This window comes from Haliotis rubra, unplaced genomic scaffold (genome assembly GCF_003918875.1).
Source record: "Haliotis rubra isolate DU_JTF1 unplaced genomic scaffold, ASM391887v1 Scf392, whole genome shotgun sequence".
NCBI lineage: Eukaryota > Metazoa > Mollusca > Gastropoda > Lepetellida > Haliotidae > Haliotis > Haliotis rubra.
The window spans coordinates 406,376-419,483 of NW_025767071.1; the positions used below are offsets into that span (position 1 = coordinate 406,376).

Here is a 13,108-nt window from a genome sequence, read left to right on the forward strand (position 1 = left end):
AAAACGTTTGTTGAGAAAGAACAGCGACAAGCATGTGGCCTTGCTCGACTACAGATCCACACCCATGGAATCCTGTGGTCTCTCCCCATCTCAGCTGTTGATGAGTCGTCGACCACGGAACAAGTTACCAGTCGCAGTAGAACTACTTCGTCCGCAGGCACTTGATCATGCAGAAATAAAGAGACGTCTGAGAAACGACAAAGTACAACAACGCCTCTTCTACGACAGAAGATCTGGAACAGACCTACCACTGCTACAAGCTGGAGACTCTGTGAGCATGGCTCCAATGAATGGGACTAAAAGCTGGTTACCTGCCATAGCGATTGAACATCACTCATCTCCGCGGTCCTATGTCGTTGAATGTGGTGGGAGAAAGTATAGGAGAAATAGAAGACATCTGAGACTGTCGACATACAAAGCACTACATCTGTCCCTACACTGCCTACTGAGTCAAGCCAACCAATAAACACTCACATCAAGCAGTCTAAGTAAACTTAGGCTCAGTATTATTCGTTACACTGCTATTCTGAGTCTAACAAAACCTAGTAGAAGGTCGCGTCAGCTAACCTTTGAGTGACTTGTGACCATCCAATCGAACGCGAGACGGCCGAACGGATTTAACCAACCAGACAACGACTACTTCATTCGTGACCAACTCGTGTTATTCCGGGACAAGCCGAATAGCGACTCGTGCCCCTCTGGAAGGATTTCATATTGGCGTAGGAATATCAGAACTACTTCAAACAGGAACGATAACTCTACTCCTGTTTGATTCCAATGGTACTTAATATCACCGAAGTACTCATACATTGTATTGCTGTTTTTGTTTTTGCTATTTATTCTAAACAATTAAACCTCCTTGGTACAACTTAAAAAAAGCAACAACATATTTGTTAAAGACATATTCTGACGTAATTATTACCAGATATTCCCCTTATATTTCCAATTATATTTCTGAAAAGGGTTTAATAAACACAAATGGGATTTGTTTAATCGAATATGCAAATATAATTTGTAAAAAAAAACCCGCTACATTAAATCCCAAAGCAGAAACTCAAAAAATGACTTTATAACATTTCTCAAACTGAACATACGTATAACCTTGCTGTCATACCACAAGTGGACTTTTAACTGAATTCGCTGAAAAATATATGAAGGTCAGACTAAAATTTTCTCAGAGAATTGAAATATATGCCCAATGTTAAAGATTACAGTTGATTAGTTACATACAGATATAATATTATTGTTTTGAAACTCGTAGCGATTTATAATTACATTTCCTAAAATTGTTGGAAGCGCACGTACAATGTCCATAGCAAGCCCGCAAGATCGTCAGAAACACCCTCAGTTGGACCCATGAGAGCCGTTATGTCAACAAACGCACGTGCGTGTATTTGAATCTCTCGCCGTCAATCGCATGATTCTTATCAAAAACACCATAATAGGCAGCAAAATTGTGTTAGCTAAGTTCTTTGTACTTTCAATATGACGAAATATATTTTTCATGATTTTTTAAACAATGACATAATGCCATAAACGATTTAAGTACTCGGGATTATTTTTACCAAAGCACCGCAGTCATTTACGCGCGTTCTGATTGGTTTGTCGTATTTTCGCACATAACAAGCATCGAGAAGGGGACGAGTCTTCTTGCGGGTTACGGAAAGGGGCGAGTGGTGACGAATGCGACTACTTAGGGTTCGGCGGGACTTACAAAACGGTTTTTTGGATTTTCTCTTCCTTGATCGCTGACACTGATCTATCAACAAACGAAAATCCGCATAAAACACAGATATTTGACCTGCAGTATATACGCTTAGGGGTTTCTATAGACTTGGTTACTATTTGCTTATATTTTCGCAAGATGACATCCTATTTTCAGCGACTACTCATTGCTTGCATCACTCGGAAGCGATCGTGCGGAAAATAGCATTTCGGAATCGTTCAAGATTTTGAGGGAAAGGTTCAAACGGTATGAACGAATGTTAACTTTCGCGATTTGGTAATCTGTGTTCTAAATTGGTCAGTCCAAAAGGTTAGCTGACCTTCTACTAGGTTTTGTTAGACTCAGTATAGTAGTGTAACGAATAATACTGAGCCTATGTTTACTTAATTAGACTGTCAGAACAAGCAGTTGCAATCTCCAAACATCCAGACTCTATCACCACATAAAATAAAGTCACCCCTAGCAACTGTGAAGTCGCCCCTGACAACGCTGACGTCACCCCCAGCAAGTGTACCGAGTGTTGTGGCCAGAAGTGGTTGCACGAGCAAGCCGCCAAGTCTTAAAGAAAGTTTTTATACATTTAGTAAAGAACGGGAGATGTAACGTATCAATTACGACATCCCCACTGGTGTAACGTTTTACGGCAGTTAACGACATTTAAATCACTTTCGCCACATGTGTTTGTCACAGTTACTACGAGCGCGGACAGCGCCTAAAACGCAAGAAGTCCTAGGTAGAAAATAACAGGGGTAACGAGAACACGAGTGTTTACAAAAATCGAGAGTGAGTGAGTTAAAATTCAAAGTCACATCGTCAGTATTTCAGCCATATTGTGACAATGAAAGTTTTAAATTTCTAAATGAATGAAAAAAACCTCATAGACTTACCTGTCTGCAAAAGACAGTAAAATAACTAGTTTACCACAGATTATCTATCTTTAACAATACGATATAGAAATGGGCTATAGGTCGGGACCATATGGGGACTTGCAGTGCATTTGCTTCCTACATGGACCCTAGGTGGATTTATACCATCCCTTCAGCTGCTAGCGATTGTACTTAGCCATTTACATAAAAGGACAAACCTTCTAAGATTAAAAATGGTGGCAGTGTTAATAGTAGTTGAAAAAGGCATTTGCTATACAAGAAAAGTATCACAAATCCATTATTGAGAACTGCGGCTATTTCGTGATAGAAGTGATGCTTTCAGTGATTGGAAATAAATATGGATTTAAACGAATTAGAACAATTGTATCGGGACATTTGACAAGGGTGGAGCAGGCTCGAACACCTTAAAAAAGATACAGAGGGCACTAGAAAGTGGTGCGGGTTTCAAAGTCAGCAGAACTGACTTAAAAGGGTCTATTAAGGTTGAACATTTGAAATATTAATCCATTGTGATGGAAAAATCAATACATTTAAGCAGGACATGCTTGACCGTGATTCTTTCATCACAAGCGATGGGGAATGGAGGATCTTCACCTTTTAACAAGTATTCATGAGTATATCTTGCATAGCCAATGCGACATCGTCGCGTGATGACCTCTTCAAATCTGGACTGAAAACCCAAGTAGGTGCAACCGATAGTTGCTATGCGTTATGTAATATATTGATACCTACTTGGGTGTCCCACTTCTTTTTGTATTAGATCACGGATATATGCTCTAATGACAGCTTTATAATCAGAGTATGGCATGAGAAGTGATGTGTCACAGATTTGTTGAGTGCTGCCTTAGCAGCATAATAGGCCATTGTGTTACCAGGAATTCCAACGTGGCTGGGTAACCAACAGAGGACGATGCGGTATTGGTCAGCTTCAAGGCAAGAAAGAGAAAATTATGTATTGTTTATATTTACGGTGTTTATTAATATATTCAACAGCTGTTTGTGTTTATTAATATATTTAACAGCTGTTAATTTGGCGTTAGATTCTGCTGTGATAATGGAGCTGTCGTCTGGTAATCTAGAAAATATTGTTCTGGATCTAATGACAGTGGGACAAACAACTGCGCCACCATCCTTGGACCAATCTGTAAATAAAGATGTGTATGTTTTATGATTATTTCTAAATTGATTCAATTCCTGTCTATACTGTCATGCATTTGTTTCTGACCTTTTTAATGTAGCCAATGTAAGGTCGACTTGGCGCCGTTCTAATTGCCAACACAAATCGAGAAACGACAAGGTTAGAATGCCCCTTTGTAGTTTGCATTTTCTAGTTACCACGCTGTAGTTGTATCAAATACACCCCGGGCAGCATATTTCAGCAGGCAGCAAAGTGACTACCTTTTCTCTGTTGAGGAAATTGTATACAATTGACTTTAGCACTTTCGTCATCGCTAACGGCTAGCCATGTCAACCGCACTTGGGGGTGCTCCTTCCTTTGCGACTGTTAAGAAAGGTGGACAGCAGTGTTAAAGAAATGGTAGGAAACCGAAGATGGTCCACTTCTTTAGATAAAGTTTTGTTGCTCCGCTAGGACAATGCACGTGTGAATTAGTCTGTCGTCGCCATTGCTGAAATGTGTCACTTGGCCTTGATCTCACTGGACATCCTCCGCATTTACCAGATTTGGCACTGTCAGATTTCAACCGTTTAAAGACAGAACTGTAAGCATTATACAAATGATGACTGCGTTATTAACGCCGAGGGTGACTGTTTAAACCACCTTCCGCACTAGAGGGATCCAGACACATTCTTGCTTTGTTGGCAGAAGTAGCAACTTCGGAGGTGATTAAGTTGCAAACTGCTTACCAAAATATTCTTTGAACGCAGTCCATCATAGTTACCCTCAGAAGTGTTCCCTTGTCTAACTCTGTTCAAACAGTTTTTGAGCGAGTTATACGACACTCTATGAACTCTTTGTAGAAAGGTCAAGGTTAGTTGCACCTGAAAGCTTATGAAATATACTCACCAAAGTCTGAAGTTGTAGGGATATTGCGAAGAACTTGAGGCGCTGTCAGTGTCGCAGTTGGGTACGATATCTGTGATGTTCTGGCAACGTACACAATGTTTGTGACTTGTAGGTCACAATCAAAACACGCCTCAAAATGTTTCGTTAATGTTTGAAATAATCGCAAAGCACACACAAATGAAAATTCACACGTCTATAGACAAAGAGTTCGCTAACACAACAGCAGCATTTATTGTTGTGTTTCTTTTTACTAGAGTCCACAAGATGGCGTCAAAGTCAGTTCTTTGTTTCGCCAGCAGCAGTATGGCAGCGATTACTGCTCGGCACCGTCTCGGCACAGACTGGATAAGTCGACAAAGTCACCACTCTTCCTGCAGTGCGATGGCCAGTTGTGGAAGTTTCTGAGGCGTGTTTGGTCTTTGACGTACACGTCGATCCAGTTCATCCCATAGGGTTTAGATCTGGTGATCGGAAATGGCAAGACATTGACGTTAGAATTGGCAAGGTAGCGGACCATGCTCATGCTGGAACAACTCCCTCTGTCGGTCCATAATTGGAAGCATGTGGCGTACAAGGACTTCGTTGGTGTACCGATTAGCTGTCAAATCCTCCTGATCGACCACTAGATCAGATCTTTGTTTGCTGGATATCCCACCCTACACCATGACACCTCCTCCACCGAGTCTGTCGACCTGCTGAATGCAGTTAGGGGCAAAACGTTTCTCCGACGGGAAACGCGATGTCTTCCTTCTTGCTAGTGTTGAAGAAATCGTGATTCATCACTGAACCAGACTCGCCTCCATTTTCTAAGGTTCCAGTTCCTGACTCTGCGACAGCACCACACGCGATTGTGCCGACGGAAGCCTCTCTAAACAGGGGTGACAACAGTTTCTGGCTTTCTTGGTCGATTCCCAAATTCACGCAATCGATTTCTGACAGTTTGGTATGAAATTCTACTCAAACCAGGGATGCAATGTGCAGTCTTCACGGCTGTGGCAAGACATGACTCCGACTCAACCCGGATGTAGCGGCCCTGGGCTTGGTTGGTAATTCTTGGACGGCCGCTTCTCGGGCGGAATTGGTCTGCAGGAAACGATCCCACAGGCGAGATATGGTGCTCTGATGAACATTGAAATGTCTGGCAACTGCAGACTGCGACTCCCAAGCTTCAAGACGGCCTGTGGCGATGTGGCGATTGGTGGCATACAGTCGATACCGCATGCTTTTCCGCTTACTTGAATGTGGATTTTGCTCTGCGTGTTTATTTGGTGATGTTTTTGCGAGTTTTTCTTTAAACGCTTCTAAAACAAGGTGAAAATTTAAAATTGCCGCGTTTTGGCGCTGCTGCTGTTTGCAATCACACAAAGATGACGTTTTTGAAAAAAATAGTGTTTTTGCCGCAGCTACATGAGTCCAATATTCTCAAAATTATCTATATGTTTCTCTTTTTTGAAGAGTGTACGTAGATGGAACTGTGTGGTATTATCGACACTGGTATATATTTCCATGTGTTATTATCTCAAAAGCCATTTCAACAAACATATATTGAAAAATGTCTCTTGTCAAGGACTGTTGTTTGCGCTGGAAGGTTAAAAGTCAGGTGACATATTTCAACAGGTACCCATTTTCTGCTGGATGAACAGAGGCAATTTTAAAAAAACCGTACATGCCTTAGATGAGACATTATCCAGCATAACCTCAAAGAACGTCAACATTGAATATGACTAACTGCATGAAACCATTAAGATCAGCTGCAGCACTCGAAATTCACTATTTGCATAAAGATAACGACTAACTTTATATGCCACTTCTTAGCTTCCTACACTGGCGGTTGCACACGCACACGCACAGAGAGATGAGTACACAAAAACAATACATACTAGCGACAATAGTGACTGTACTTGATATACATTTCGGTAAAATTGAATTTATTCTGAAAAAAAATCTCCACGACTTAACAGTTCACACGTGCATGCTCAGTTAGGATCTCTGCCTGTTTGGGGGGATCATAGTACTCACACACGTATTTTTTTTTAAAGTGAACAATCCACGTTGATTCTTGCATTATATTATCGGCCTAGGTATGTTGCAGCGAGGCATGGAACAAACGATCTTGCCAGCCATTTTAATGTTTATCAAAAAATAATCGTCTTTTGGAACGTTATCTACAACGGGGTGACACCCATGGCTTGCCAAGGGCCAGTGGTCCATATGTGACAAGACTTGGAAAGTACAGCAGACGCGAGTTGAACGAGATGTACGTGTAATATCTGAGGTGACATCAGCCGTGGGAGAACACAACTGACTATGGTAAAGGGCATTAAAATGACATAATTCAGTCGCTTCATATCCACGAGTTATACCTCTAGTGAATGTACATACATTTTACGTGCGCATCTTCAATTTTCCTGCGCTTGTATTGTACATGTAGTTCGATGGCCAAACAATACTAAAATCAAATGTCTGCCTGTCTGAATGGAGTATTCAACCGGTACGGTATTGTAGGAAAACATGTACTGCCACTTTTCAGCTGGTTGTAATGTCAATTATCAGCAGGATGATGCCCGCCCACATACAGCACACTAGCTCATCACATCCTCAGGGCTGTTTTCCATCATCTGGTGTCGTGCGTTTGAACATTTGGCGTTTTCCCACCACATAGCAACGGGAACATACATAGTGTCGTTGACCTTGATCAACTCAAATGGTGGTCCCACTACCCCTTCTCTTAGGTTGTGTCTCCTCTTACTTGGCATGCGTTTTGTCAATGAAGTTATGATAAAGATTTCATCAGACGAATTTTCAAATATCATGTTGTCATTTTCCAAAACATTACATTTACACCACCGTGTTAGAGAGAAGGTGTTTTTTCACTAGTCCAGAATTGAAACAGGGGCCTTCTAGATTCCTTGAAACACTGGACATAAATAAATAGCCTTTTCCTCTTGATATATCCTCATAATAGTGTTCATCTTGTTTCCCTTATTCTAACAATCGTAATGATGAGGCTATTTAACTTGAATTTCTGCTTACATCGAGTACAAGGGACAGACACACTGAAATATACACACTAATTATATTGGAATACATCATAGATAACACGTTTTGTCAGTGATCAGCATTTCTAAATTATAGCTGGCGTAGTTGACGGTCTCTTTCCAGATGTATAGCCTTAGATGTTGCAGGGATGTTATTCAGCAATGAATATCATCTTCTGTTTAGGTTTACCATTAAAGAGATCGGGCTCTTTCTTTGTACTGTTGCTTCCTGTTCTCAAAATATTTGCAGCTTTTTTGGCCATGGTAAATGTAGACAAAGCATCAAACCTAGCCAAAAGTTCATTCTTGTATGACATGACACTGTCCCTTCCACTAATATCGGTGGAGTGTTCAGGGGAGGCCATTCCATACAAATCACAGATATGTCCTTTCGGCTCATCTTTGTACCCGTTTGTCCCATACATCGGCCTTTTGACTTGCAATATGTCTTTGTAAGCCCTGTGCCTATCGTCGCCGTGATTAGTTTGACGGTGATTTTGACCCCTTGTGAACTTTGGAGGTACAGAAGATGGTGGTGGAACCATTGGGTCTGCAGGAGTATACCAAGGTAGAGGAGTAGGCCCTGTCGGAGCGGGAGGAGAAATGAATGTCCTCGGAGAACCTGTTTCACTTGGAGGAATATTGATAAACTCGCTGTTGGACACATCATTCTGATCTTCATTGTTGATGTGTGCTTTGTCGTCGTGGTGGTTAGATGACCGTGTGTGTCTCTTACGGATATATCGTCTGCACTTGGCTGCACAATATATGGCGCTGCAACCGCCATATATTATTATCATAACAGGCAAAACACAGAACATGGCCATATTGTTCTTGTCCGCGTAAAATTCATTGATTTTTGTTAAGAGGTCTTTCTCCTGGGGATATGCAAGTGTCGTGGAAGATACTATCTCCGTCTGGAGTAGATGGCGTTGTCTTATAAGATCATTTCGAATGTCGAATTCGTAATTGAAGCCGGTATATTTTGGTCTAATGACGGCATTCCACTGCTGCAATTCTGCTGCTGCAAAAAAGTGAAAACAGTTACCTGTCGGAGTGTTGTACATATTCGCGAGCATATTCACATGACCATTTCAGAAGTGACTTTTGAAAACATTTCTTGGGTGTTACTTATACGTATCATTGCAGGTCCGTTTCTTTAATCACACGAATCGAAGTTGTCTTTCCCGATTTGCAAAATCAAAATACGGGAATATGACCAAACAGTTTAACTTGGCCTTGGTTATATCGGAGATTTGATATTGTTAAATATTGGCCCAGCGGCAACACTGATTTATCCATGTGAACTAGACATGAAAGAGACCAACGAAGCCGACTCTTCTGTTTCAAATTAAGGGGTAAATAGTGAGAAAGTTTACAAAAAGACAGCATGACTAGATGTATGAGTTAAACTGTCCAACAGTCAATGTTCCCGTACGTCGAGCAGCACAATACCAGCGACTCTTGCTGTCACAACGTTTAAGGTGCACTTTCCCTGTAGATTTCACAGAACATAATTCCACCCTCTCTCAAGACTTGTTTCCCAAAGTGTTACCGTTGTCAAGGCCTTTGGAAAGCTTTAGAAAATGTAAAGAAGGTAGGCGGAGGATATATCCAATGACGTGCAATTCAGTTCCCTTTTTGGACCTGTACCATGTGGTCCCGTGTTTCATGAGGTGAATATTTGACCTATCTTTAACATATGTTTGTCTCGGCTTGCACCGATCTGACTGTTTTTCGCGAACACCTGGTATTATCACTATTAGATGTATGTATAGTCGGATTTGTATCATGGCATTTACTTATAGGAGCAATTTCTTATGATTATGGAAATGATTTTGTTGCTTATATTTCGCTTCTAACATAACACTTCTTTGTATATGGTACAGGTTTAGCACGCACCTATCGGGATGGTGTTGGTGTGCGGGAACATAAAATAACTATGGTTGAGTAAAACATATACTTATGGTGTCGTAGCATTCGAATCTAACCAGAAACAAAAGTGGGTGCTCATATTGGGAAACTCACAATCACTACTGCATTTGGCCTTAGCACAGCCAGAAATATCTCTTCGATACGGTTTCTGATTGATTAGACAAACTGTGAATTGTTAGGTATGATGGAGGAAGGGGGCTGGGTGGCTTTAATGTCGCAAATTGTTCGAATGTTTGTCAGATCTGAAACTGTCATTTCTTGACTGTGGAACAAACACAGGCTAACGGACGATATCTTCGCTTGGAATGGTTGGCAATATCAATGGCAACACAACGCAAGTTAATCAACAGTAAGCAATCAAGGTGCCCTGAGTGTTTCGAATGGCATGATGGAAACACCAGGAATTGATGTATAGTTCCCATACAATTCTTCCTTTTTCGGTATTATTGTCATTACTTTTTTTATTTTCACACGCAGCCCACAAAACGAAAGAAGACTTCCGGGAAATGTTGCCCAATCAAACCCAACAAGACCTTTTCGGAGAGTGTGAAGCCTTCCTTACGCTGCACACCTATTCTCACATATGTGCACCACTTGTAATTGTCTCCGCATTAAAAAACACTTATTTAATGATTTCACATTATTATTTCATGCTTATATTAGGCGACACGCTTGGTAGGTATCCGAGACAAAGATCCGTTATTCATATGTGTGACTCAGGGTAAAACGTTAGTCCAAATATCACCAAAATCTGCTTGTCTCCAATGATAGTCTAAATTTTGAGTGAATATTTCAAAGTAAATATTCATTTAGTGTGAACAAAACAGATTACATTTTCGAGATAAGGAGGTCTTGACACTTTCGTCCATACCCAGAACATATGTTCATATGGTTTATGTTTTTTATAAGTTATGTTTGATACGATCTCTCCATAAAAGTGTAATCCACGTTACACCATGAAAATAACCATATAATTATTTTAAAAATTGTATGTATTCATTGGATAGTTAGCCTTATTTACTGTTTTATATTGGGACAATACAAGATCAATCTCATAGTCACTTCATTTCAGCCGATTTCTCACCATGATGCTTAACAGGTTTAAAGATGTAGAGATTTTTTAAGGAATCTACGTGACCACCATAAGATAAAGCCTGTACATCCAGTGTCACCAAAAGGGTAATAACTAAATAGTAATAACTAAGTGAGGGAGAAGCTCTTCCTTTGCACTTTAAACGCTTGGTGGGTGCTGAAGGTCGAGTGTGAAATATACGTTATGTAATCTACGTGACCTCATTCCAATGGAGCACCATTTATTCGCGGTATGCACACACTAGTTACGTACCTTTGCTACTAACCGTCCACTGGTTCCAGAAGTAATATTGGCACAGTCCGGGCGCCGAAAGCAGATGGCATGACGGACATTTTGTTCAGTGGCGTGATTGTCCACTTAACAGTTCATTGAACGCTATCAGGGCTACTCAGGTAAGACAGTTTTATGGATCTAAAGTTATGGCATGAACTCTTCTAAACATTATATGATTATTTACTTGTAATTGGCTTATCATTGTTGATATTCTACATCAAACTAAGCAGATTACGTGATTACAGTTAAATGAATTTTCACTAAGCTTCTGTTCTGTCTGTACTTTAAATAATGAATATAACAAGAAACAGTTAATCACTTTTGTATCTTTTAATGTAACTCTGTGTAATAGTATAGCAACTTTTCACCAGTATCTTTTCTAAGTTTCTATATAGTTATGGTTGTGCTACGCTAACGTAGATTACAAGATTGTTATTCAGTTTGTATAATGGCCATTTTTGTTGTTTATCACAATATAATACAGATAAAACTTATGTGAAATATATTTCCAGTAATATTTAGTTAAAGACGTATGTATAGTACGTTTGATGATAAATTTATGCAAGTTAGTTCACCCAATCATAGTATCCAATCGTGATTGGCGATCGTCGTTTTCTCCTTGACATCTTACTTTGATAATTTTATTTTCGTGAACAATAAATGATGTTTTAACAATAAAATGACTTATCATTTAAAAAAAAAAGAACTTTTTTATCAGGTCCAGATATCAGTTGGTGCACATTTCGGGAGAATAGGTGTGCAGTCTTGTGAATTAAGTTGAGTTTCTGAAGCGCTGTGTTCTTTGCATCTAAGAGGGTAATGTTCAAATGTCAGTCAAGATTGAGAGGTACCAAGCCCCAGGCACAAAGAACAATGGCGAGTCGACAACTTAGTACTTGGGACGCAAGCGTGATATTTCGTAAGCGAGGACCTCATATTCGCATTTTGTTGCTATTTCTTCTTCGAACATTTCATACTATGATTTCACTATTTTTCACTCATGTTCAAGTTAATATCGTAATGCTGCCATGGGTAGTGACGGGGTCAAATTTTAAATGATTGAAAGAAAATCACATTGAGATCTGATCTTCAAAGCTTAAGTAAACATTCCACTTCAAGTTATTCCTGCCAAGCCATGCCCGGTGCGCGTTTTGATCATATAACTTATGATCCAATTTGTTTGACAGTGACTGAGGAATAGTCAATAATTCTAGTGTATATACTTTTAAAAGTATACCCTTCGCCAACAGTCAAAATTGTAATACAGGCAAATGGAAATAAAAATATAAGAAAATAATGTAATTGAAATATTTTTATGAATGAATCCATTGAGAATATATTGAGAGTAGACAATGCAACATTTTGTTTTTGTTATGTTTCAACGAATCAATGCAGAATGATTCTTCGTTTCGAGTTGGACTGACTTACCAGAAATTGCTCCCATACTGGTCAGAATCCAAACAACAAACAGACGACAAGTTCTGTGTTTCTCCATGTCCTCCACTGTCAACGTGCTCGACCAGTCTAAACCCGCACCACAGCGCGCTACGTTGGTAGTGAATTCGACAAGTATATATTGGTTTGATTAGGAACGCTGCGTTTTGGCGATTGACTCCAAATAAATCCAAGTTTCTGATCAATATGCTGGCTTGTTCTGTTAAACTTGTTTCCATTGCAAACATGTTTTTTTCTGCAATGCCTGCTAATATTATCATTGCCAGTGTGGTAATAGTGTGACTGTCCTTGAATATTTGTTCTTGCACACATTTACCAAGCATAACACCAAATTCCTCTTTAATCTACATCCTGTTTTTGTTGTTTGGGGAATATTTTATCATAGTAACAATAAAAAGTTCCCAAGAAGCATATCCAGAGTTTAGGCAACACAGAATCTATATAAGTCAATGATTTGCAACTTAGTGAAATGTATTAACGCCATGGGGAATGTATCAACACCAGAGGGATTGAATCAACACAATGGATGGGGAATGCTTCAACATCATGGGCTTTATATCAATACCATGGGGACTGAATCAACATCATGGGCTTTATATCAATACCATGGGACTGAATCAACATCATGGGCTTTAAATCAATACCATGGGGACTGAATCAACATCATGGGCTTTA

At 39.9% G+C, this 13,108-nt stretch overlaps 1 protein-coding gene across 1 annotated transcript; it reads right to left on the reverse strand.

The window, feature by feature from the left end:
* Positions 1–6,158: 6,158 nt before the first annotated feature.
* Positions 6,159–12,494, reverse strand: LOC124286829. Its single transcript, XM_046723269.1, has 2 exons — positions 12,407–12,494; positions 6,159–8,701 (listed from the first exon to the last, which is right to left on the reverse strand). Exons 1-2 carry the CDS (start codon positions 12,471–12,473, stop codon positions 7,830–7,832), a joined length of 939 nt encoding a protein of 312 aa, XP_046579225.1. The 5' UTR covers positions 12,474–12,494; the 3' UTR covers positions 6,159–7,829.
* Positions 12,495–13,108: the final 614 nt, after the last annotated feature.

Coding starts and splice junctions, on each gene's coding strand:
- LOC124286829 (XM_046723269.1), bottom strand. CDS start 12,473: ATGGAGAAACACAGAACTTGTCGTCTGTTTGTTGTTTGGATTCTGACC. Junction 8,702..12,406: donor CAGTATGGGAGCAATTTCTG/GTAAGTCAGTCC, acceptor ACTTTTTTGCAG/CAGCAGAATTGCAGCAGTGG.